The sequence below is a fragment of the Cygnus atratus genome, chromosome 5 (assembly GCF_013377495.2).
Source record: "Cygnus atratus isolate AKBS03 ecotype Queensland, Australia chromosome 5, CAtr_DNAZoo_HiC_assembly, whole genome shotgun sequence".
In the NCBI taxonomy this organism is placed as follows: Eukaryota; Metazoa; Chordata; class Aves; order Anseriformes; family Anatidae; genus Cygnus; species Cygnus atratus.
The window spans coordinates 15454101-15476941 of NC_066366.1; the positions used below are offsets into that span (position 1 = coordinate 15454101).

The 22841-nt window shown below is 37.3% G+C and overlaps 1 protein-coding gene and 1 long non-coding RNA gene across 9 annotated transcripts in view; one reads left to right on the forward strand and one right to left on the reverse strand.

The window, feature by feature from the left end:
* LOC118250830 (uncharacterized) overlaps positions 1-22841 on the forward strand; it is a 180541-nt gene that overhangs the window by 106662 nt on the left and 51038 nt on the right. The window lies entirely within an intron of this gene.
* On the reverse strand, positions 3442-6445 carry LOC118250829 (uncharacterized). Of its 8 annotated transcripts, none has more exons than XR_007708351.1 (5): positions 6399-6445; positions 6148-6277; positions 5382-5623; positions 5192-5279; positions 3442-5084 (listed from the first exon to the last, which is right to left on the reverse strand). XR_007708351.1 is itself a non-coding variant. In XM_050711105.1 (4 exons), the coding sequence occupies exons 2-4, from the start codon at positions 4873-4875 to the stop codon at positions 3984-3986; spliced, it is 726 nt and encodes a 241-aa protein (XP_050567062.1). In that variant the 5' UTR covers positions 4876-5279; positions 5382-6103; the 3' UTR covers positions 3442-3983. The 8 variants fall into 8 exon arrangements, 1 of the variants encoding a protein (XP_050567062.1); XR_007708355.1 differs by lacking the exon at positions 6399-6445 and having other exon boundaries at positions 3442-4277; positions 4386-4489; positions 4571-5279; positions 6148-6311; XR_007708350.1 differs by having other exon boundaries at positions 3442-5279.

Consider the following 22841-nt stretch of genomic DNA (forward strand, 5'->3'; position numbering starts at 1 on the left):
AGTTTAAGTTGGATATTAGGAGGAACTTCTTTACTGAAAGGGTTGTTAGGCATTGGAGTAGGCTGCCCAGGGAAGTGGTTGAGTCACCATCCCTGGAGGTCTTTAAGAGACGTTTAGATGCTGAACTTAGTGATATGGTTTAGTGGAGGACTTGTTAGTGTTAGGTGAGAGGTTGGACTGGGTGATCTCGGAGGTCTCTTCCAACCTAGACAATTCTGTGATTCTGTGATTCTGTAAATTTCATGTGCTATTTTCATTACTCAGCCAGTCTTCTATAGTCCTTTAGCAGTGCTTCACTGTCTGCCCTTATTCTTTCTATCTTGAGTAAATTCATATCAGAAGCAACCTCTGTCACCTTCCTGCTCATCTCCCATTCCACATCATTTATAAATGTGTTAAGCAGCACAGACAGTGAGACAGCACCCTGCAGAACTGCACCAGGGACCTCCTTCCAACCCAACTGGTGACTAACTGTTCTTGTTTCCTGTATCTTCTGTGTTTGAAGCAGTTATTTGCCCATGACAGGTCTTTCTCTCTTACCCCATCATTTCATGGTTTCTTTAAAGACCCTGAAGAGTTGCTGTGTGAAAAGTCATTCAAAACAGAGGTGTCAAGGTATGAAAGAACTAAGGGTGAAAGTAGGAGGTCACTGCCTGTTTCAGGTTTCATGAAGTGAATCCCCTCCCCTGAGAGTACTGGCCTTTGAAGTTGATTATTTGTTTTTTCCATAAACTTTGCCATAGAAGAGAATATTTAATCCGAATGTGCTCAGATAGAGGGGAAGAGATAGGAGAAGCGAAAAAATACATACATTGGAAAATAAGCATAACAAATAGTATTTGCTTTCTATTATTACTGCTTTGGCAGTGGTCAAAGTTGTTTGAGAATTCTGCACTCTTGGCTGTCTTTGAACAGTTCTCTATTAGCTGGGGAAGTAATTGACTTCATAGTGTCAGGGGTTTTTAAGTCCTTTCATAGTGTTCTCTCTGCAAAAGCTTCTGCCCTAATTTTTTCTCACATAACCTCAGCCCGTCATGCTCTCATTTCCATCCACTCCACTCATATGGCACTTCACCATGCTGCTTCCTGCATTTATATTTTCTCCTGCATACCAAGAGTTTTCCATTTTCTTCTTTATCCTCTTTCTTGAAGCTTCCTGGTTTTGTGTTTCTGATTTCTCTACAAGCTATAACCATTCAATTTAGTCTCCTCCATGCAATGTAGTAAGCAATTCAGTATTCCATATAACATGCACAGAAATCAAGTGTATACTTGTTAAGAGTGTAGCCACAGGACTCTTCTGAGTGCATTTCAGGATGTTCCTCTCTCTGTTCCTCAGAAGGCTGTGCTTGCAGCTACTTAGGAAGATTTCACTGAATACTGAGCACTGCATCCAGTGTTATCTGAGTAAGATGCTGCATTCTAGGAAAAGCCTAGGGAGTTCAAAGCTAAGTTCACCTTCATTTACTTGAGAATCAAAACCAGTCTTTGTTCTCAAGAAGCTTCCTGCTTGAAAGGAAATAAAATGTGTAGACTTATGAGAAAATTCATATATATATTGCTTGTTCTTAAGACGTGGAGGAGTTTCTAAACAGCTTTGACCTTATATTAACCACTTAATTGGACAAAAGAAATGCAATGACAGTATAAATCACAACTACTCCAGAACAGAACATTCTGCAGGTGTCAGATACAATGGCACCAGTCAATGCCATAAGACGGGAGATAATCTAGTTTGTTTTGTTTTGTTCTCTGAAAGGTACACAATATACTATTTCTCTGTTTCATCAGACAACACAATTGTGACTGCTTTTGTTGTGTTGAAAGTGTTTATTTTCAGTTTTCGAGAAAAGGTTTTTATTTCCCAATGCAACCTCACGTTCTTATAAAGCAGTGCAATTACAACACATAGTATGAGGATCAGGGGTTCAATAATCAAAGATTTAAATATCACGGTAGTAAGAGCTGTACTCATAGCTCAGATGAATGAATTCAGTGAAAATGAAGTTCTCCCTCCAAATTCTCATATCTGCGTGCTGTATAATTCTTTGTGGTAACAAGTTTACAGCCAGGGTCACTGCAGTGAGAATCAACTGCTGCTCACCCATGTGAAAAAAGAGGTTGCTGAAGCCCCATTAAATACAGACACCTAACAGAACTGCAGAGGTCTTTGGCATAAAGGGAGCTTAGCCTGTTTAAGGTTTTATAGCTAAGGACTATGATCTTCAAATGGATATGGATCTGAAGTGAATCTTAATTTAATGATGAAGTAATTAATTCACATGGTAGAGAGTGGTTTGTTGTTGTTTTTTTTTTATTTTATTTTTTCCTTTCCTTCCTTCTCAAAGCAGCCTGAATTTTATGTTATCTTTACTTTCTAGAGAGTATTATAAAAATTCAGGGATGGGCTTACCTGGGTGTTATTAAATATGTTGCCCTCCTATTTCAATCTTCAAGTTGTTTTTGTTTTGTTTTTATTTTCACAGATTTTCTGATGAAAAATCTATAATATTAATATCAGATTTCAAGCCTTTTAAACAATAGTGGAAATTCTTGAGAAAATCATTAGTTTTTTGCAATTTCTATTGTAATAGGAATGCTTGGATAATAACTGTTCTGGGGAAAAAAAAGAAAAAAAAAGAAAAAAAAAGAAAAAAAAGAAAGAAAAAAAAGAAAAAAAAAGAAAAAGGACCAGGTGTATATTTATTTTGCAACTTTACATCATGCTTGACGCTAATAAATATTAACATGGAGCCTTCTATTACTTGTCTGTCAACCCTAGTGCCCATAACTCTTTTCCAATGTTTAGCACTGAAATTAAAATCGTAATTTCAGTCCTAACCAGGCTAGCTCTTAGTGAGTCTATCATGCTGCAAGTCCAAAGAAGGGATGGCAAAAAGCTGTTTTCACCAGTCTTCTTTCATAAGTACAGAAGTGTGGGAATCTAGGGCTAGTTTCCAGACCTACTGTCCCATTCAGGTCTAACATAAATATTTTTAGCAGATTTCTTCTCTGATTTCCTGTCCATCAGGAATATATTTGCAGGTTAATGAAAAGTTTATGCTTAGCTGAGATTTATAAAGTCTAAAATCAAAAGCTAAGGAATTCAAAGAGAATGTGAAAACTGAGTGAAGGAACTTTAGTTGTTCACAACTTATTTGGCACATGATGCTCTTCAGAATGAGAACTATTTCTGTGTGAAGAGCTTTCCCTCCCAAAGACCTGCTCTCCTACAACAAAAGCATTAGGCTTGCTTTGACATTAAGCAATGTTTACAGGGTATATTTCCTTCCAGAGGCTTTTATATATAAATATATATATATATATATACTGTCTTGTTTATTTTCCTTATCCCCTGTATCTCTGTATGGCATTACACATTGTCTTTAAAATTGGCTTGTAATTGATTTTTATATAGCCACCGGTGTCAACGGAAAAGACTGAGACAATAAAAGCTTTTATTTTGTATACGTAAGAATACAAATACAAGAAACACTGAAGAACACACAATTTTGTGCCAATAAATAAATAAATAAATAAATAAAAATAGAAAGATAATAATTAAAATTCAGAACTAAGCTAATTGATAGTCAGAATCCATCCTTCATTTTGGATCACATTATATACACGGTTTCTAATAGCTTCTTGATTATTAGTGATGCTTCTTTAAAATCTTATCAAAGAAGAAAAAACACCAACTTTCTTTAGTCTGCTTCTTAACTACTGCTTTTAAACCAAAGCAAAGTCTCACCTCTGTCCCTGGAAAGGTGTTGGAACAGCTTGTTCTGGACTCCATCTCCAAGCAAGTGGAAAAGAAGGCTATGAGGAGTAGTCAGCATGGATTCACCAAGGGGAAGTCGTGCTCAGCCAACCTCGTTGCCTTCTATGATGGCATCATCAGCTGGGTAGATGGGGGGAGAGCAGTGTATGTCATCTACCTTGACTTTAGCAAGGCTTTCGATACTGTGTCCCACGACATCCTGCTAGCAAAGCTGAGAAAGTGTGGGATAGAGGAGTGGACAGTAAGGTGAGTTGAGAACTGGCTGACTGGCCAAGCTCAGAGGGTGGTGATCGGTGGCGCAGAGTCTGGCTGGAGACCTGTGACTAGCGGTGTTCCCCAGGGGTCGGTGCTGGGTCCGGTCTTGTTCAACATCTTCATCGACGACCTTGATGAGGGAATAGTGTCTGCCCTCAGCAAGTACACCGATGATGCAAAGCTGGGAGGAGTGACCAATATGCCAGAAGGCTGCTCTGCCATTCAGCAAGACCTGGACCAGCTGGAGAGATGGGCAGGAAGAAACCAAATGAGGTTTAATAAGAGCAAGTGTAGAGTCCTGCACCTGGGAAGGAACAACCGGACATATCAGCACAGGCTGGGGGATGACCTGCTGGAGAGGAGCTCTGAGGAGAAGGACCTGGGGGTCCTGGTGGACGACAGGTTGACCATGAGCCAGCAGTGTGCCCTCGTGGCCAAGAAGGCCAAGGGATCCTGGTGTGCATTAAAAGGAGTGTGGCCAGCAGGTCAAGGGAGGTGATCCTCCCCCTCTACTCTGCCCTGGTCAGGCCTCACCTGGAGTACTGTGTCCAGTTCTTAGCTCCCCGGTACAAAAAAGACAGGGATCTCCTGGAAAGAGTCCAGCGGAGGGCCACAAAGATGATACGGGACCTGGAGCATCTTCCCTATGAAGAAAGGCTTAGAGACCTGAGTCTGTTCAGCCTGGAGAAAAGAAGACTGAGAGGGGATCTCGTCAATGTGTATAAATACCTGAGGTGCAGGAGACAGAGGGATTTGGCCAACCTCTTCTCAGTGGTGTGTGGGGACAGGACAAGGGGTAATGGCCACAAGATGCAACACAGGAAGTTCCGCACCAACATGAGAAAGAACTTCTTCACGGTGAGGGTGACGGAACACTGGAACAGGTTGCCCAGGGAGGTTGTGGATTCTCCTTCTCTGGAGATATTCAAGGCCCGTCTGGACGCCTACCTGGGCAGCCTGCTCTAAGGAACCTGCTTTGGCAGGGGGTTCGGACCCGATGATCTTTCAAGGTCCCTTCCAACCCCTACAATTCTGTGATTCTGTGATTCTGTGAAAAACAGACCAAGAACAGCTTCAAATCCATCACTGCAAAAATTTGAAGTTTTCAGCCGCAGGTGTTTAAGGACGTGAAGCCTGTTGTAGGATGTTACTGACTCAGAGAGAAGGAGAAACACTTGGGGCTGGGTCTTGTGGGATCTTGTGTGACAGCCAAGGACTAAGGTCTCTGCTTTCTCCTCTGTCCCTGCAAGTCAACAAAATTGCATTTTCAGTCCTCTTTAATCTCAGCACTATACATACATCTGTGGAAAACAACTTGGAAGAAGGAAGAAAGCAGTGTACTCACATCTGATCAAGGCATGAGGGCGAACCTCCCAACAGGGACTGACCAGAATCTACAGCCCTGTGCACAGATAGCCAGGAGTTCCTACTGATGGCGTGAAAATGTTGACTTTACAAGTTCAGCACATAAATTAAGTAAGGTGTTTCTTTCAACAGCATCCCACTTTTCTTTTGAAAGTGTAACTGATGTACTGGCAATCATCATCGATTCTATGTGAAGAGCATGCTGTTACTCCCAATGACTTTCTGAAATGAATATGCAGTTAACCAGTGGTGTAAAATGAGCAATACTCATGCGGCCAATATTCATTTTAAGGCATCTGATTAAATTTCCCTGGATCATAAAGCAAAGGATAAAAGTAATCTTAAATGGTTATCACAGTTATAAACATTTCGCATTAATTTCTAGTCTCTTGTATGTATGAAAACCAGATTTTTAATAAAAAATCAAGTGTGAGAAAATTGATGTTTTATACTAAAATATCTAAGATCTTAAAAATATTTTTCCAAATCTAACGACTAGTTATGCTAAAACTTTTATCTTTTAAAGTATTCATGTTTTAGAAAATAAGATTTAGAATAATTATTTCAGCTGGAACAAATCATAATTTTAATTTTCATTTAAAATGCTTGAAATGGGCAGAGAAGTTAAAACTGTTAAAGAATATTCCATTGTTTCAGATAAATTTGGAGAAATTCCTTTTATTCTTCCAAAAGAAAAGAGAAAAAAAACACACATTTCCAGCACTTAACAATTATGGACTGCTTACCTTCAATTCATATCTTAGGTTTTACTCACTGTTGTGGTTTAGCCCGGCTGGCAGCTAAACACCACACAGCCGTTCGCTCACCCTCCCCCCTCCCTCTCTGGGATGGGGGAGAGAAACGGGAAAGTGAAGCCTGTGAGTTGAGATAAAGACAGTTTATTAAGACAGGGAAAAGAATAACAACAACAATAATAATAATAGTACTACTAATAATAATGTGTACGAAATAAGTGATGCACAATGCAACTGCTCACCACCCGTTGACCGATGCCCAGCCTATCCCCGAGCAGCCGGCCCCCCCTCCACCCCGGCTAGCCACCCCTATATATTGTTCAGCATGACGTCAGATGGTATGGAATACCCCTTTGGCCAGTTTGGGTCAGCTGTCCTGGGTCTGTCCCCTCCCAGCTCCTGCTGCACCCTAGCCTGCTCGCTGGCAGGACAGAATGAGAAGCTGAAAAGTCCTTGGCTTGGTGTAAGCACTGCTCTGCAACAATTAAAACATCAGCATGTTATCAGCGCTCTTCTCATCCTAATCCAAAACATAGCACCCTACCAGTTACTAGGAGGAAAATTAACTCTGTCCTAACTGAAACCAGGACACTCACTCATATAAATTGTTTTTATTATCGGAAGCTTCCAATTAGGCACGTTTGAGTGCAGTGTAAGATATTATTACAGTACAAAATTAACTCCCCCCCCCCCCAAAAAAAAAAAAATCATAATCATCAACTATCATCAACTTAACACTCTAGGTTTCTAGTAAATATTCAGGATATGTTAAAGTTAGGATGTTTTTAAAAACTGGTGGCTACTTAACATTACCTTTGAAATGACTGCTGTGTGGTTGGGTTGGCTTCTCATTAGCCAGAATAACCATCCATGATTCCTAACCAACTTGTAGAAGAAGTTAATATGAACCACTGTGACAGCACATCTGAAGTAAATGCATTTGTGTGATACAAAAGATCTCTGATATGATCTGCATTTTCTTATGAAATGGAACTTTGCTGGAAGCCTTTAAAAATAAAACTATGTGAAGCATTTTAAAATAACTAAAAAAACATAAATATCAAAATTCGTTGTATAGAAATGCAAGCAAAGAAATTGTGCATGTATACTATTCTTACTTCATCCGAAGGATTTGCCATAACTCAAGAGATATGCAGAAATGTTTCAAATTCTGCTAACCAGATATTGTTTTCATTTAAAAGAACTGTCAGGAAAATATACTGATAACTACTTTCATTGCATTTTTTGCTGTTTAATTCATTGCAAACCATTTGCATAGTACCACAAATTTAAAGGTAACTTCAGAAACACACTGATAAAACATGTTTCCCTCCCAGTCCTAATTATACTATATGATTTGTGACCAAATATATTATTGTTTGCAGAGGACTCACTTTTATGTAATTCTAGGCAGCCTCCAAGTTGGTGTGCTGATTTTCTGGACTCCTGGAGACCAGGCAAGGAGCTGCCTACATGAAAAGAAAAGGTGACTCCCAGGAAAATGTCCCCCTAAAATGCTGTCCATCCACTCTTTAATACTGTAATTGGTGCTGGAAAGAAGGTAGAGTGATCCATTCAAAATACGGGGTACAGAACTTTCTCTTTTTTGAGGATACTTGCCAAGAATTATTTTTTTCTGACAATGGGATCTGACATATATTGAAGCTCGTGTTCAAAGTTACAAACTGCAATTGAAGTCAAGAATTTTAGAAGAAATTGATTTTAAGGAAAGATAGAAGAATTAAATTGATATGAAGACAATTACAAAATGTTGTGAAGATACTCTTCTGTGAAAGCACACAATTCTGATTTTCAGCATCTTTTGTTCAACAAAACAACCTTGAAAGTTTAGCAGGAGGGTTCAAACAAAAACAAAATCTCAGCTAACCTGGAGTGAGCTTTTTAAATGTCAGCCTGTCCTCTATTTAGCATTGAATGTTTTCATATTCATTTTTAATATTTGTAAATATCTACATTCGGCTTGCTACCCAGAACTTCTGAAAACTCTACAGATAACCAGGGAAATGATTGTAGTGCAGCTATTGGAAAAGTAAACAGTGCAATTTGATTACCTATTCAACAAAGATATACTGATAGAAGAATACAAACAAGGCAAAAAAAGCACTGCAAAGCTATTTTTCATTTAATAGGTAACAATTATTAAGGGCTAAATTCCTGTTCAAATCCCAAGTTTAAAATAAAATTCAATTATTTTTAATGGTGCAAATAATTAACCACACAGTGGAAAGAAAACATTGATTCTTTAACTCGATGGCTGCATATGAAAGCGGATCCCTTTCTGACAGATAATCTTCAGCCATGCAAGAGTGAAACCAATTTGTTGAGCTGAGTAGAGGAGTAAGTGTGTCAAATTTAAGGATTCCTCAAACAGAAAGGCTCTGATGAGATGACAGGTGTTTCCACATACAAGCTTCTTGAACCACAGAAATGAATATATTTTTAATTTTTTCTTAATTTGTCTTCAAGTTTTAGGTTTTTCGTATTACAGCCATATAACTAGCCTTTTACAATAAACCAGTTACCACTAGAAGATACATATTTTGTTCACATCTTTGAAGATAAAGCTGTTCACTTCAGCAGTCTTTTAGGCTTTGTGCCCCATTATGTATCTGTAACTTGAAAGCATAAGTAATCCTGTTGCATTACTTGGTACAGCTATTTAAATGATTTATACTCATGTGTATTGATACAATCTCATTTTAGATTTCCTCACAGCATTTGTCAGATTTGTCTATCAGACCTGCTATCAAGGTACCATTTATCTGTACAGCATATTCACAGTTCTTAGTAAAATTGCCTAATTCTTCAATGCCATTTTATTACTGCTATAATTTTACTAGGTCAAAATTCATCCTATTTCAAGACTTTTTTTCAAGCCTTGTGTACCACTGAAGCTTTCAAAACAAGGGTTTGGGCCCATGGATGAAGTAGGATCCCAGCCTCTGAGGCTATTTGTCAGTTGTCCTGATGCCTTACAGGAAATTGGGGGTTAACTGCCTTCTCAGTGGTGCAGTAAAAAAAACCTGGCTTTGGAAAGTCAAAACAAGCTCTCAGAAGAGTATAGAAAACTCATTAACAATAATAATGATGGAAAACATTAAAATATTTTTATAAGATGCAATGGTAGAGAAGATGATTGTGAAAATACTTCTGTAGGATAGAACTATTTAATTACGGTAACAAATCTGTCAAGAAAGATATGGGTTTTCTTTTTGTAACAGCAAAATAGCACAAATTTTCTGAATTACTGTTGAACCAGTTGATCTACTACAGTTCTTTTCCGTTATGTGCTAGAATTATCTCTTTCAGTCAGCAAAATACTACCTGATTTGAAACTAGTTCTGCTGAACATGAGTCACTTTTTCACACACTGTTCATTTCACCTAAATCCATTATTTTCATCTTTGAGTGGAAAAAAATGTGTGTATAAAATAGAGCAGCAGATTACTTTTCTTTGCATGGCAGACACATTATATATTTTGCATACTGACATTTGCAAGCCAATGTGCTTTGCAAAATAATGTAAATTGTTGCTTTTAAGGGGGAAGTTTGTGTAAACTTATGTACATGTCAGATTAATATAGCGATTGTATTAACAAGGACAGAATTGCTTAAACACTAAAGAAAAGAATGTAAATTTATCTAGGTGATACATATTTATAAGGCACATACTGACGCATATCGTGAGCTATATTTATTTAATTTAATAACAAATAAGCAGTTTGCTTCAACACGAACACATTTCTCAGACTTTCTTTATTAAAGGACATTCACCTGAAGCCTCTTTTGGCTGCTGGATAAAATATTTGCAGCATGTTTTTATCATTAATTCTTTTAGAATACTTGAAAACCTTTTTTCTGGCTAGGATATAGAATCAAAAATATAAATCTAGCCAAAATAAAAACTGTTGCTGAAAATGCCATGCTACAGAAGGTAAATTGTATCCAGTTTTCCTGTGTCACTCCTTACATCAACACTTCTTATCTTCAACACATCTTACTTTCATACTTTTCTTTGCAGTCCCTAGTCATGGTAGGGCATTATCAAGTAAAGAGAGCATATTAAATCACTGACTGTACCCTTATTCTGGGTCTAAGAGTTAGCCATAATCTCAAGATTTTCTTTATTCTGTCTCTGTCCCATTGCAAAGGCAAGTTAGTGGTATGCACATACACACTTGATTTTGCCCAAAAGCTGCAGTTAAGTTCCCAAACTTTCAAATTCTCTGTGAACCAAGTCCAAACTCAAAATCTTTTAGTATTGGTTCCAACTCTTCTATAAATAATTGCTTTACTTGCACAATATGTACTTGACATTTCCTGCAGTGCCAATGTTTGATACCCAAAAAGATTTCAGGGAAAATAACGAAGGAACTCTATCTCATTTAAGTTTGTGTGTAATTTTGCTCTCTTCTTTCCAAAGGTCTCAAGGGCTATTTCACATATCCCTGAGGGGGCTAAGCCTTGAGGAAAAACGACCCCTTTGTTGTATCTGTTTTTTTTCCTAGCTGTGTTTTACATCTTGTTGTGTCATCAACCACTATATCAAGAGCATTACTGCACTTGACTTTCCTTATTTTCTCCTGACAATATCCTCAGGGTTGATAAATGGTCCTGCTTTCATGTAGAAGGGAATGTATTTATTTGGATCCCATATAAGTTTATGAAATCATGACATTCTGAAACAGCAAATGGAACAACAAGCAAAGGCTATTATAACAGTTAAAGCTTAGGGGACAATTGATGGTATCTGATCTTTTGTCATTAACTCCTTTAGATCTAAAACTGTGTATTCCTAATAATGACAAGATGCAGTTCAAAAATTTCCAGCGAAGGATCAAGATTACTGCCATGCAAGCTATATATATATATATATGTGTATAATATATATATACACAAATATACATATGCATATATACATTTGCCCTATATTTTTAATTAGTGTAAAATGACATATTTGTTTCTGGAAGCAAATATGGAAGGGAAATGTTGCTTATAGTATCAGGAGAGAGCACTGAAAACACAGAAAGCAAATATAAGCTTTCTGTCTTGCTTACTTTTATGTTGTACATTTCTGTTTAAGCTTGATTCAGCTGGGACAAGTATCTTGGTGGTTATGTAAGGGATCACAGTGAGCTTCAGGGAGTGTAAAGACTGGACTGCTTGCAGTAGCCTTTGAAACAATTTTCATTTAACTGCATTTCTCAGTTCTGTCTCACACACCAAAACAGCTAAATTGATAATGCATGTCAGGTGAAGCTGAAGTAAATGGCAAAGAGAGGAGCATTATTTCAAAGTCATAAGAAAATGGATTCCAACCATGCTGACTCCCTGCAAGGCCTTGTGCCAGGGCTGCTGAATACCCACCAGCCAGGCTTTCTGACCATCTCTGCTACCTGAGATGTAACAGTCACACTAGGGCACATCTCCATACAAAGTTCAGTTCTTCCATAGTTCAAATGTCCATTTTATACCAATGTTGGTCCTTTAAAGGGGCTCTAAAAAGCAGCTGCAAAATACATGTATTGGAACAGGGAGTAGCTCTTCCTAAATCAGTTCCTAGTCTGTAGACGAGAAATCACTAACCTATCCTGCTTTACAATAGAAATGACAAGTGCTACTAATAAATGGAGGCACATTTATTTTACAGATGCCAAACCTGCATCTGCATGTCGCAAACAGATGGGTTCACAAATCAGTTGGCTGCAGTTTTGGAGGAGTGCTGGAAATTTGTCCTATGGAGAGCTGGTGTAGAGCCCAGACCTGTCACAGGAGTGCCCCGAGGAGCTGCTCCACAGCAGCCCTTACTTTACCCTCTGCAACCAGTGGGCCAGAAGCAAGGAGCAAATGGGCCAAGAAACCAGCATGGGCTCCTCACCCTCTTCTGCTGCTACCAGGGATCATATGCTTTAGATTATTCCCTAACCAAAGAAGTTGTGCTGATTATTGATGCCGTGCCAAAAGCATGTTTACTAACTGTTCCTCTCTGAGTATAACCAAATTAGGAAATACATTTTTATTTGTGGTGTCATTTTATTATGTGTGGTAATTGGGTTTCATGTGATATGTCACCCAGGGGGTTATTTGCACATAAAAGGAGAGATGTTGAGCTCAATCTCTCTTATCGTGTGTGTTAATGAAATTAAACCACGGTAAATAAATTGATGTAATTTACCAGCACACATAAATTTCCATATCTGGATTGCTGAAGAGTAGATTGCGCTAACATGTACCATTAAAAAATGATCAAATATTACATTTTTGGATGGCCTAGAAGGAAGTGCAAGTAATTAAGCAGAGCTCTGAATCACTTTTGAAATATTTTGGGAAAGCTGATACATTATGCATAATGGAGCAGCACAATCCTTACAAAATTCAATTCAATTATCACTTCCAGAGTTGTTGTCACTTCAGAGCCTATGCCAGTAGTTCAGGTAATTCATATCAAAGCTATTATGGCGTATTCCTTCAGCAGCCATCTTTATCATGTGGTAAGTTGATCCTCAGTTTTACTCCTGTAACACAAGTGGCAGCCTTGGTAAATTTGCTGGGAAAAATTCCTTGTGGTCATAGATTTCTTCAACCAAACAAATGGCCCTTCTTGAGGCAGGTGGCAGATGCTCTCATCTGTATAATATAATGATCTTTTTACTGTAGCCCCCACTGATTGTGACTCCGAACATTTTAAATATATATAGAATAGATATAATGTAGCTATGTAATCCATCCACTTAAGCTCCAGCTGCACGTAACTATTAGTCCTTCTCTTCTGCTCTTCCCTTTTACTCCTCCTGGTCTACATTTTTCCTTCACTGTACTCGTAATAGTGCTATGCTACATGCTGGTGCATGGACAGTTATTTATTTATTTTGCTAGTGATTTGCTGCCCTTGAATAATTTACACAGCGCACTGCTGTAGTTTTGCAAAGGTCTTGTTTGGCCGGAGGACTACTTTGGTGCCTGTGGCTTCCCTTTGCAACTCTACAGGTTCTTTCTGTCCTGACCCAATGGCTGAGAAGTTTAAATATTAAATGAATAGCATGCCAGATCTTAAATGCCTGTGATTTTAGAATAATGGCTGTCACAGTTAGCAGTAAATAGTGGGGTCTGTTTGCGCCTGCAGGTTTCTTTCCATTTTTTTATAACCTTCTCTACCTGCACTGAATGCACCCAGCTGGCTGATTTTCCAAATATTAATAAAACTTTGCAGAGAAAAGAGACTCTTAATTTTGTTAGGTTACTATATTTTTTTATCAACCCATTTGGCAGTTGTTTCATAACAGAAATGAAACTGTAATTCACCTCTTGGTGACATAAATCTCCTGGCATTACAACACAAATTCCCCTTTCCCTGTCCACAAAGGAAATGTGCTGCCCACACCCGATGTGTCAGCACCCTTGATTCATTGCATGTCGTGGCACGGCCATCGCCTGGATGGCCCAGCTGCTTACTCATTCCTCTGTGGCAAACATAAGCCTCTGGGAAACTGCCTTAGCTGTTCCAGACTGGAAACCTATTTGTCAGCCAGCACTAGTGTACAGCCTGTTCCCTATATATATATATGTCATTTACTGGAGTCAAGCACTGCGAGGAATGCATTTTAGTACACACAAAAGTGTTGGTAGCTGTTAGTGGTAACATGAAGTGGAATTTATACTTCGGTTTTACGTCGTAAAACACAAGGGGTCTAATTCAGATATAAAATAAAGTATGAGCTGGAAGTCAATGAATCTAAGGGCAACGAAGTTATCATAAGAAATATTGATAAAAAGCTGGAAAAAATCATAGACTACACTAGTTAAGCACATGATCCAAGAAACAGAGAGTGGATGAAAGGTTTTGTTGAATTAAGTTGGCTTTGGATCAGTCTCTAAGAATATCTTGGATCAGAGGGAAAATTTTGGATCAGAGGGAAGGATCTGTGTATGTAGCTCTGTTTTCATAGAGAAATCAAAGGAAATACCACAAGGTATTTGACTTCTTCAGCAATAGGACAGTGTCAGAAATGATACAAACCCTTATGCTGCCAAGACTGCAGACAAACATGTTTTACCTGAGAAGTTGTGGTATGAAAATGCCAGCTACTTGTTTACTTGCTAGCAATGTTTGCCAAATTCCCTTCCAAATCCCCAGAATTCACAAAATGGATAGCAGAGATTAAGTATTCATCTTAAGTGCTAATATCAAATGCCAGACTTGTGCTGAAAACTGTAGTATGCTTAATGGCTTGAATGTGACTTCCTGAGGCATTGCTTGGGATTTTTACAGGTGCTAAACAAACCTGCCATTTCTTACTAATATGGATTGTATTGTTGTACTGGAAGATTATATTTATTTTCAAGTCCACCAAGCAACTAAAAAAACGGTCATTAATGCTTCCAGCTACAGACATATTACAATTATCTGACATCTAGTGCTGACAGTCTTTGTCTTCTCGTAAGTGGTGCTATATTATATACACATAAAAATGTCATCAGTTTATAATCTTTTACAGTTAAAAAAAAAAAAAACAGGAAGGAATATTTTGTACTGCTTCTTCGATCTTGGATTCTGCAGTTCAAATCCCTGTCACATTAGCATGTATGTTTCAACAGGCATTTTATTTCCTTGCTTGTGAGCTACAGATAGGATATCCAATTCCAAATACAGAAAATAAACTGTTAACAATACACTGTTTAATTTGTCCAACTGGGAAAGTGGGACAAACACCCATACTTTGGAAAACCCACAATAAAATTTATTTTTTCTTACGGCCTTCTGATTGTTGCAGTAACAGCAGACCAAGTGAGAGAACCAAGATATGTAGGCTGTAAATTAAATGGATATACAGCTACAAAATCATACAGCTGCATCACGACATGCCAAAAACCGTGTTCATATTGCTTGTATATATATGATAATAGCATTAACATTCAATTGATTCTTAAAGCATGGCATCGTCATTAGGGGAAATTACTGAAAATGCTTTTTAAGAGTCAAAGAAAGAAAAATAATTCTCAAGAGATGTAATTACTAATATTACAATTGCTGAATTACAAATATACTGTATTTTCTCCTTCTCTAGAACCGTTCTTCATTTCTAGGATGTACCCTTTTAAAATGTAGAGCAGACAACATGATGACAATGTGTTTGTCTGATTGACACACTGTGTTTATTTTTCAGATCAATTTAGGACCTTGCATGGTTTTGGCTATTTATCTAGTAACTTCCAAAAGCATCAAATACTTTAATGTGCTTTAAGACTTCTTACCCCTTAACAGAACACTCACTGGTTTTCATCAGGTTAGTATCCCAGTATCTCACAATAATTTGTGTTTGCAGCAGTTTACAACTGCTCTCCTGGGTAATAAAATAATACCTTCACTTTAAAGAATCAGGAGATAGTCTATGCACCTTGCAAACACTCATGGGAGAAGTCTGTGGGAGACCTACATGTTGCACTTAGGCATCTTCCAAAGCATGCTAAACAGAAAAGATGTAACTTGTGTCAGTGAAGTATTGACTCATACTCTTACTCACTAGTCAGTCTAAATAGAATGTAGAGATACTTTAAGCTTTCTAGTTCTATACCAGGCATATGCTATAACAGGCATCTATGGGGACCAAATAGCAAGCAGTATGCTGCAATACAAATATCAGAAATTCCTAAAGCTTATGGTCAGACATCACCACATCTCTCTTCTTATCTGATCACAGAATCACAGAATCACAGATATTATCTGATATTCAGCTAAAAATACTTTTTCATTAATGACAGGCAATTTTTCTCTCAGTCAATTTTGTGTCTGATTTGGGCAGAAGAGGGGCCGATGTTAGCTCATTCTCACATGCATAGAGGTAAGAGGCTGAAACACCAGAACGTGTGCATCTCCTACAGCCAAACTGCTGCTTGCACCAGGCTCCATATATTAGGAATTTACCACCAGCTACAAATATGTTTTACCCCCTGCACTACACACACTGTAAGACTGAAATAAATTTATATCAAGCCTATTTTTTCTTTGCTCCCTGTCTAGCAAAATGTTCCATAATTTATTCCAGAGATGTGAAAGTATTGAAAAAATTTTGGCACAAATATGCTATCATTATTTCCAAACAGAGCTCTTGAAGAAAAAGTTTAAATGAAGTAAAAGACAAAATGGAGGCGCTGATTTATTACAAAGCTATTTCACACATTAAACTTATAAAGCATTAGCACTGATGTGTAACTAAAAGCAAGTAAGCTTTTAAAAGTGATGTGGCTGAGTGTTAGAGTAAGATTTTTTCTTATGCCTGTTTTGTATGGGAAGAATAAAAAAAAATCAGCAGAGGACATTTTTCTGTATCATTTTTAATGGCCTAGTTCCTTAATGAGAAGATATGAAGAAAGGTTGTTCAGTGCAAAAAATATGATTTTGCCATCTACTTCATATCAGTTTATGACACCCATATTACAAATACTTAGCAACAAATAATAAGCAGTGGATTTATCCTGAGTCATCCATCAAACAGAAGGGGGAAGAATCATTTTTCAGACAGCCCATCGGTGGCTGCTGCTTGCACAGACCTATCCTTTCCCACCTAGTGCAGATATTTTAAGCATCAGCTGGAAAAAACTTTCCCTCTAAACTGCCTCAAGCTGCAGTCTTTCCTGTGAGGCTGTCTTGCTCCTAGATCTCAATCCTGGCTCTTGATCCTGCCTTGCTGATTACAGATCAGCTCACCCAGCCTTGATCCACCATTCATGACTTCTGTCTGACCCTGATCATGCTCTCGTCTATGTCTTTAGGCCTGGCAAACACAGATGGATTTTCAACCCTCGATCCAAACTCCAGTGAAATTCTTGCTCTCTTCCTTAAAGAAAATGTCTGCTAGTTTTTCTGGCACCTAACCCAGCTGATCGTAGCACCTGGGTTTGGTCTACACAGTAGCAGGTGGCAGATGATTTCTATCTCCTTAAAGACTTCATTTTGTGCATTTATAAAATTCATGTTTGTATGATTATTCAATTGTGTTAATATAAAAAGGAATTAAAATGACATTACAGATGCTACTTGCATTGTCCCCAAGTGATTTATCTCATGTATTTGTTTTGCACTTAAAACATTGGACTATTTTCTTCCACAAAAGTCAGGCTTGCAGGTACAACACAGGCTCCATCACTTAAACTTGAAGGTCCATTTTTGTGTGTCAACACTAGTAGTACGGTGGCCAAATTTAACTATAATCAATATTTAGTAGTTTTTAGTCAGTTTTTTTGAACGTTGATGACTGGACAATCTTGAGCTTAATTGAAAAGTCTCTGTTTCCAGAAATGCCAGAATGAGTGGTGTAAAAATAAGGTGGTCCAGACTGCTTCCCCTCTGCAAAGAAGGAGGCAGGACACTGTGTGATAGACTATAGCAAAATCAGAACTGAAAGTAAGGAAAACAAATTTTACATTAGATATACTCTAGGGAAGACAACATTTTAACAAATAATTTTCTTGTGAAGCTTTCTTCAGTATACCTATGTTTAGAAATCCTATGAGCCACTGCAACCAGGGGATCAAGAAATAACAGGCAAAAATTTCAGAAGAGACAGAATAATTTGGAAGGATTTGCCCATTTGTATAACAGTTTGTCAATTTATTTGATGTCTAGTCAGTGGGTGAGTAATAAAGGATGAAAATCAGAAATTTCAGAGCTCATTTTCCACTAAGTTGGAGATTGCACTCCACTGGAAATGTCCTTGAAGGTACAGTAAACAAGCAAACAGAAATGTAAATGCAAATAATTTATTATTTATTATATACAAACAAATATGGACATTTATGTATTTAGAATCTGTTTTGGTTCAATTGAGCAAGTCATATAACACATTCTTTCTTACCTCTTTGATAGCAATACAGAGATGTAAATTCAGTCAAACCTTTGAGTATTGCCAAAAGCATGCAAAAAATACAAAGGTGTGACACAATGTAAAATAAAGGTACAAGTTATATTATGGCAAACAGAAGAGAGAGTATCTGTGACTAAACTAGTTATATAAATATAAATATAAATATATAAATATAGTTAATTGAATGTTAATAATATTTTAGTTTGGAAGCAAAATCCCAATGAAAAGAGAATCTGAGCACAATGGAGGTAACACCTGCAGACTGAAAAACCTCTCTAGGAATTATTCTTGGCTTGTAACCCAGACTCTAGCCAGAAAAACCAATAACAAGAGGTTTCTCATCTGATATGTAACATGTATTGCTTTATTACCTTATTTTATTTAATCTGTCAGTAATTGAATACGTCTATAACACCACTAATGCTACAGTGATCAGGGATCTTAACTACTATTAATGCTTGTCCACCTGTAACCATCGTGTAGCACACCTATGGCAGGAAAAAATAAATAAATAAAAAGAAACAACTCTTATAACTGAAGAAATCTTTTATTCTATTTTGAAAACTACATACATATTAGTTAATCTTAGGCTGAGGGAGGCCAACCTCTTTCGCAAGAGGAAGATTGCGATTTTAAACCAATGAATGAATATGTCAGCTGAAATGTACTGAATACTTCTACTTACATAAAATCTGTATAAGAATTACTATGGTCTTTAACTTCTTTTTCACTGTCTTATGAAATTGCAAGAGAATAGGAGCACACAGTTCCATTTCCAGGAATTTGATTTTCACCGAGTGATAGGATAAGAACATTTTCAGTGCTCTGTAATGTGGCACCGCTTACATGGTACATCACAATGTCTGTGCCCTGACCTAGATATAGGCATCCTCCATAATATTAGCAGATATGCACCCATCTGAAAACAGGAAACACCTGGATTTTTGTCATGTGGCAGATGGATTTCTGATTCATGGATAAGGGAAGGTGTCAGATTAGACAGAGGTCCTTCTTTGGTGACTTTTGCTACCCTTTCCACCAGACCTGGTGGATACTGCAGTGGAGAAATCAGACTTGCATGACCTCAGGGTGTGATGCGCTTTCTCCCATGTCTGAGTTGCACATGGCATTCATGTCTTGAAACTCATGTGTTGAGACAAATAGAAGACAGCGAGAATATCAAAGAGGCTGAAATCAAGAGGCTGTTAGGTACAATACACAGTAACAAAGATTTCAGATACTGGACCAAGCTGCACATTACAGCTGTTGTCACAGTTCTCGAATGACCTGTTACTTACAACCCTCCTCACATAACCCTCTGGACTTGACTGGGAGCTGTTTCCCTCAGAGGCATGTTTTTCACCTAAGGCCCTTGCTATTTCCAAATTGTACTAAGGAGACAGGCCCCACACTACTGGGTTCTATCAAGCCTTCCTTTGCTGAGACCTGTGTTGATTAAAGTGACTCAAGAACAGAATCTTCAAAACAGAGAAGTTTTATTTCTTTTCTCTGAGTTGTGAAGCATGGATAGCAAAAATTAAAAGCAACTAAAATCTATGTGCTTGTTCTTAGATTTTAATTTTCCTTACTAGCTTTCTCAATCCATCTAACTTCCCTCTCTGGCCAAAAATGCAGTTGCCCTGTTCACATCATAGCCATGGGATTCGTTGCTAACCCTATCTACCAGTGCTGATTCCTCAGTTTTCTTGCTTTAAATATATCCAGAACATTTACAAATTTTCTGCTTTGTGGTTTCATCTAACGCTTTCAGTTTAACACTATAGCCAGTCCTCTGTCATCAACCTTTCTGATACAGTGCATACATGTAGTCAACGTATCCTCATCCTAGTATTTCCCACTTCATCACATGAGTCTGTTCCCATGAACTCTTCCTTAATACCTTTAAACAAGTGTGAATAAGAATCCTCTTGAGGTTTATGTGGAGATTTAAGGTGGCTGGTATTCAATATAAAATGTTTTCTCCTTTTTTAATTGAAAAGCCAGTTCTGAGAAGTGTGATTGTTGCACTCTAGGAAATGTTTGTATTCCCACAGACTTTGAATACTTGTTTTATTAAATACATCCCTAATATACACATGCTGCTAGTACTTTTAATTTTCAAAATTCACACGACTCATCTCAAGACTAATATCACCTCTCATCTGAAAATTGTTTATCACTAAGTAAACATCATATTTTTTCATCTGGAAGGCAGTTTTACCGAGGGTGAAGATACACTCCTTGTAAATGACAGCAATAAACTGTTCATACAAAAACAGAAGCAGCATGTCAGAATTTCATTTTAGGTAAATAGAACCTATATCCCCTAAGTGAGATGAATAAGCTTTTTGCTTTATTGCCTTTTGACAAAGCTGTAGATACAAACAGACATTTGCTGAGGCAGCAAAAAAATATTACAATTTAGTTCCAATGTGAATTATATTGCATTTGGTGTAACACACACAAGATGCAATATAGCTTTCTCATATTAAATATGTGCTGTAATTTTAACTAAAATGTTCAAATGAGTCCTGTCATGCCTGAGCAAACTTTAGAAATCGCAGTGACTTGCTAAATTCATGTTATATTGTCACCTACTTGCACTATGCGTCTTTCACATCAATGCTTATTATCATGCCTTGAATTCTAAACACACTCTTATCACTTAATAAGCTCTTCTTCTCATGCCAAACCTAATGGTAACATCAATGTCCATGGCTAAACACCTCACACTTCATCATAACTAAATGAGAAATTCTCATCTCATGAGCTCCAAATATAAATCCAAAGATGACAATAAGAAACAATTTTAATACAAGTAATTTGGTAGACTGGCTAAAAGGAAAAACAGGAAATCTGTAGGCTCTTACACGAGTTTTGATCATGAAATTTGAATCAAAGCGTTCCTGGGGTTCAAAACCAGAGACACAAATAATTTGACCCCAACAAATAAAAGATGAAAATTTGCCCATCTTGAATTTGTTTAAGTATTTTCCATTTATTATTCTGTTAACCTGACTTCATATCCAGTGCTGGCATACTCGTAGAGGAAGATATGAATGTTGTAGCCAGTCAGTGGATGGCCAGCCATTTATCTTCCCCTGGGCTCCTTGGGCCTTCTACCATGAGAGTGACACAACCAAGCATAAGTTAAAAATGGAGACAGGCAGAGAAGCTTTAGCTACTGGGCCCCTACTCCCCGCAATCTTCAAGGATTTTCTACATCCTGGAGCAAAGGCAGAGATCTCAATCCCTTTTTATTTATTTTCAAGTTTTTTCAAGGTTTATACATCATTATAAAGTTATTGTTATAAAGGTTTGTGAGTAACTGGACTTCCTCTGACATTGGCCAGTATATTTTGTTCTGGGTATTTTTAATAAACTTTTACTAGTCATACCTATTACTGATTAACATGGAATGCTATTTCTGTTTTTTATCTGGTAACAACTTTCTGTATGCCTAGATTTGTTGTTTTCCTCAAAGCCATTGCTCCTAGTAGCAAGTGATTGTTCAAAAGACTTTTTTTACATTTTCTGCAAATTTCTAACCTTCATAATTATGGACAGAAGTTTAAGGCATTTCAAAAGTTATACCCAAATCTTCAGAAGCTCAAAGGAAACTGAAATAATCTGAAAATGTACTTACTTTCAAATGTTCTTAGTTGTAAACCAACTTCATAATTTATTCATGAAGTCATGAAGTGGCAAGTTTTCATATTGCTGCATCTTATTTACTGTCAACATTTCAAAACTCTTGGACAATAAAAATGGTGTCAGTCAGCTTTAATTTCCATCCTAGTTAGCTTTATTTCCATTTTATAAAGCCATAGTCAGAATGATGCTCTTTCTGAGTACGCATGATTAAATATATCATATTATCACACATATGATATTATACACACATATATATATAAAAACAAGCACTCTCCTTTAACAAGCAGTTACAAATCCATTAATTTTAATCGTATGAATTAAAATGCCTTTTACGGTATTCTATTCCTACTCTAGAATGGCAGTGTATGGAGACTATTTTCTATATGGAAATACTGTAGAAAATTAATACTAGTCAGTGTTCTGTTTTGTTTGTTGTTTTGTGTTTTGTTTGTTTTATAACAGACCGCAAACTGCTACAATTTTCATCAATTAATAACTCAGCAATTAACTATAAATTTAGTAAAAAAAAATATAAATTTAGAGTGGATCTTTGAGTAACTTGGAGTACAACAGAAAGTTGTACTCAAACAACTGGAGTAGTTTTCTGTAAATCTTCACATAAAGACATGTTGCATCTAATGAAAGATCAGGCCAGTAAAAATGGCATAGTCCTGTCTTGAAGTGAAAAGACTTGCTAAAGGGAGATAATTATATCTCCTCTTGTATGCCTTCATCATTGCTACCAAAGGCAGTTTTCTTATTGCACGCAAGGGCCTTTGTCACGAAGGAGAAATGTGCATATGATACCCCTTGTGTACATCTCTCAGAAAGGAAGGATACTGAGGAGAAGGAGTATCTGAGGGCCTTGCTCACTCATTTGTGTTGCAGGAAGATTTCTGTGAATAAATTATTATATTGCTAATGGATATAATGCCTGTAAATCTTATCTTTTCCACCCCCATTTTTTCTTCATGTATGATCCTCACTCTCATCAATGTGAAACTTTGCCTGTTTGTAATTGAAGCGTTAAGAATTGATACATTAATTACATAGACAATGACACTGAAATTCTCATGTCTCTTCAGGACTAATGATTGTCATTAGGAGCAAATATTACAGTCATTCTCATCTCTTAGCAGAAAAAAGAGG

Bases quoted from the DNA above. Each gene is read 5' to 3' on its own strand.
- LOC118250829 (XM_050711105.1), bottom strand. From the start codon at position 4,875: ATGTTGGTGCGGAACTTCCTGTGTTGCATCTTGTGGCCATTACCCCTT. The intron at 4,681-4,765 runs GTATTTATACAC...CTTTCTTCATAG, and splicing joins CTCTGTCTCCTGCACCTCAG to GGAAGATGCTCCAGGTCCCG. The intron at 4,490-4,570 runs GTGAGGCCTGAC...AATGCACACCAG, and splicing joins AACTGGACACAGTACTCCAG to GATCCCTTGGCCTTCTTGGC.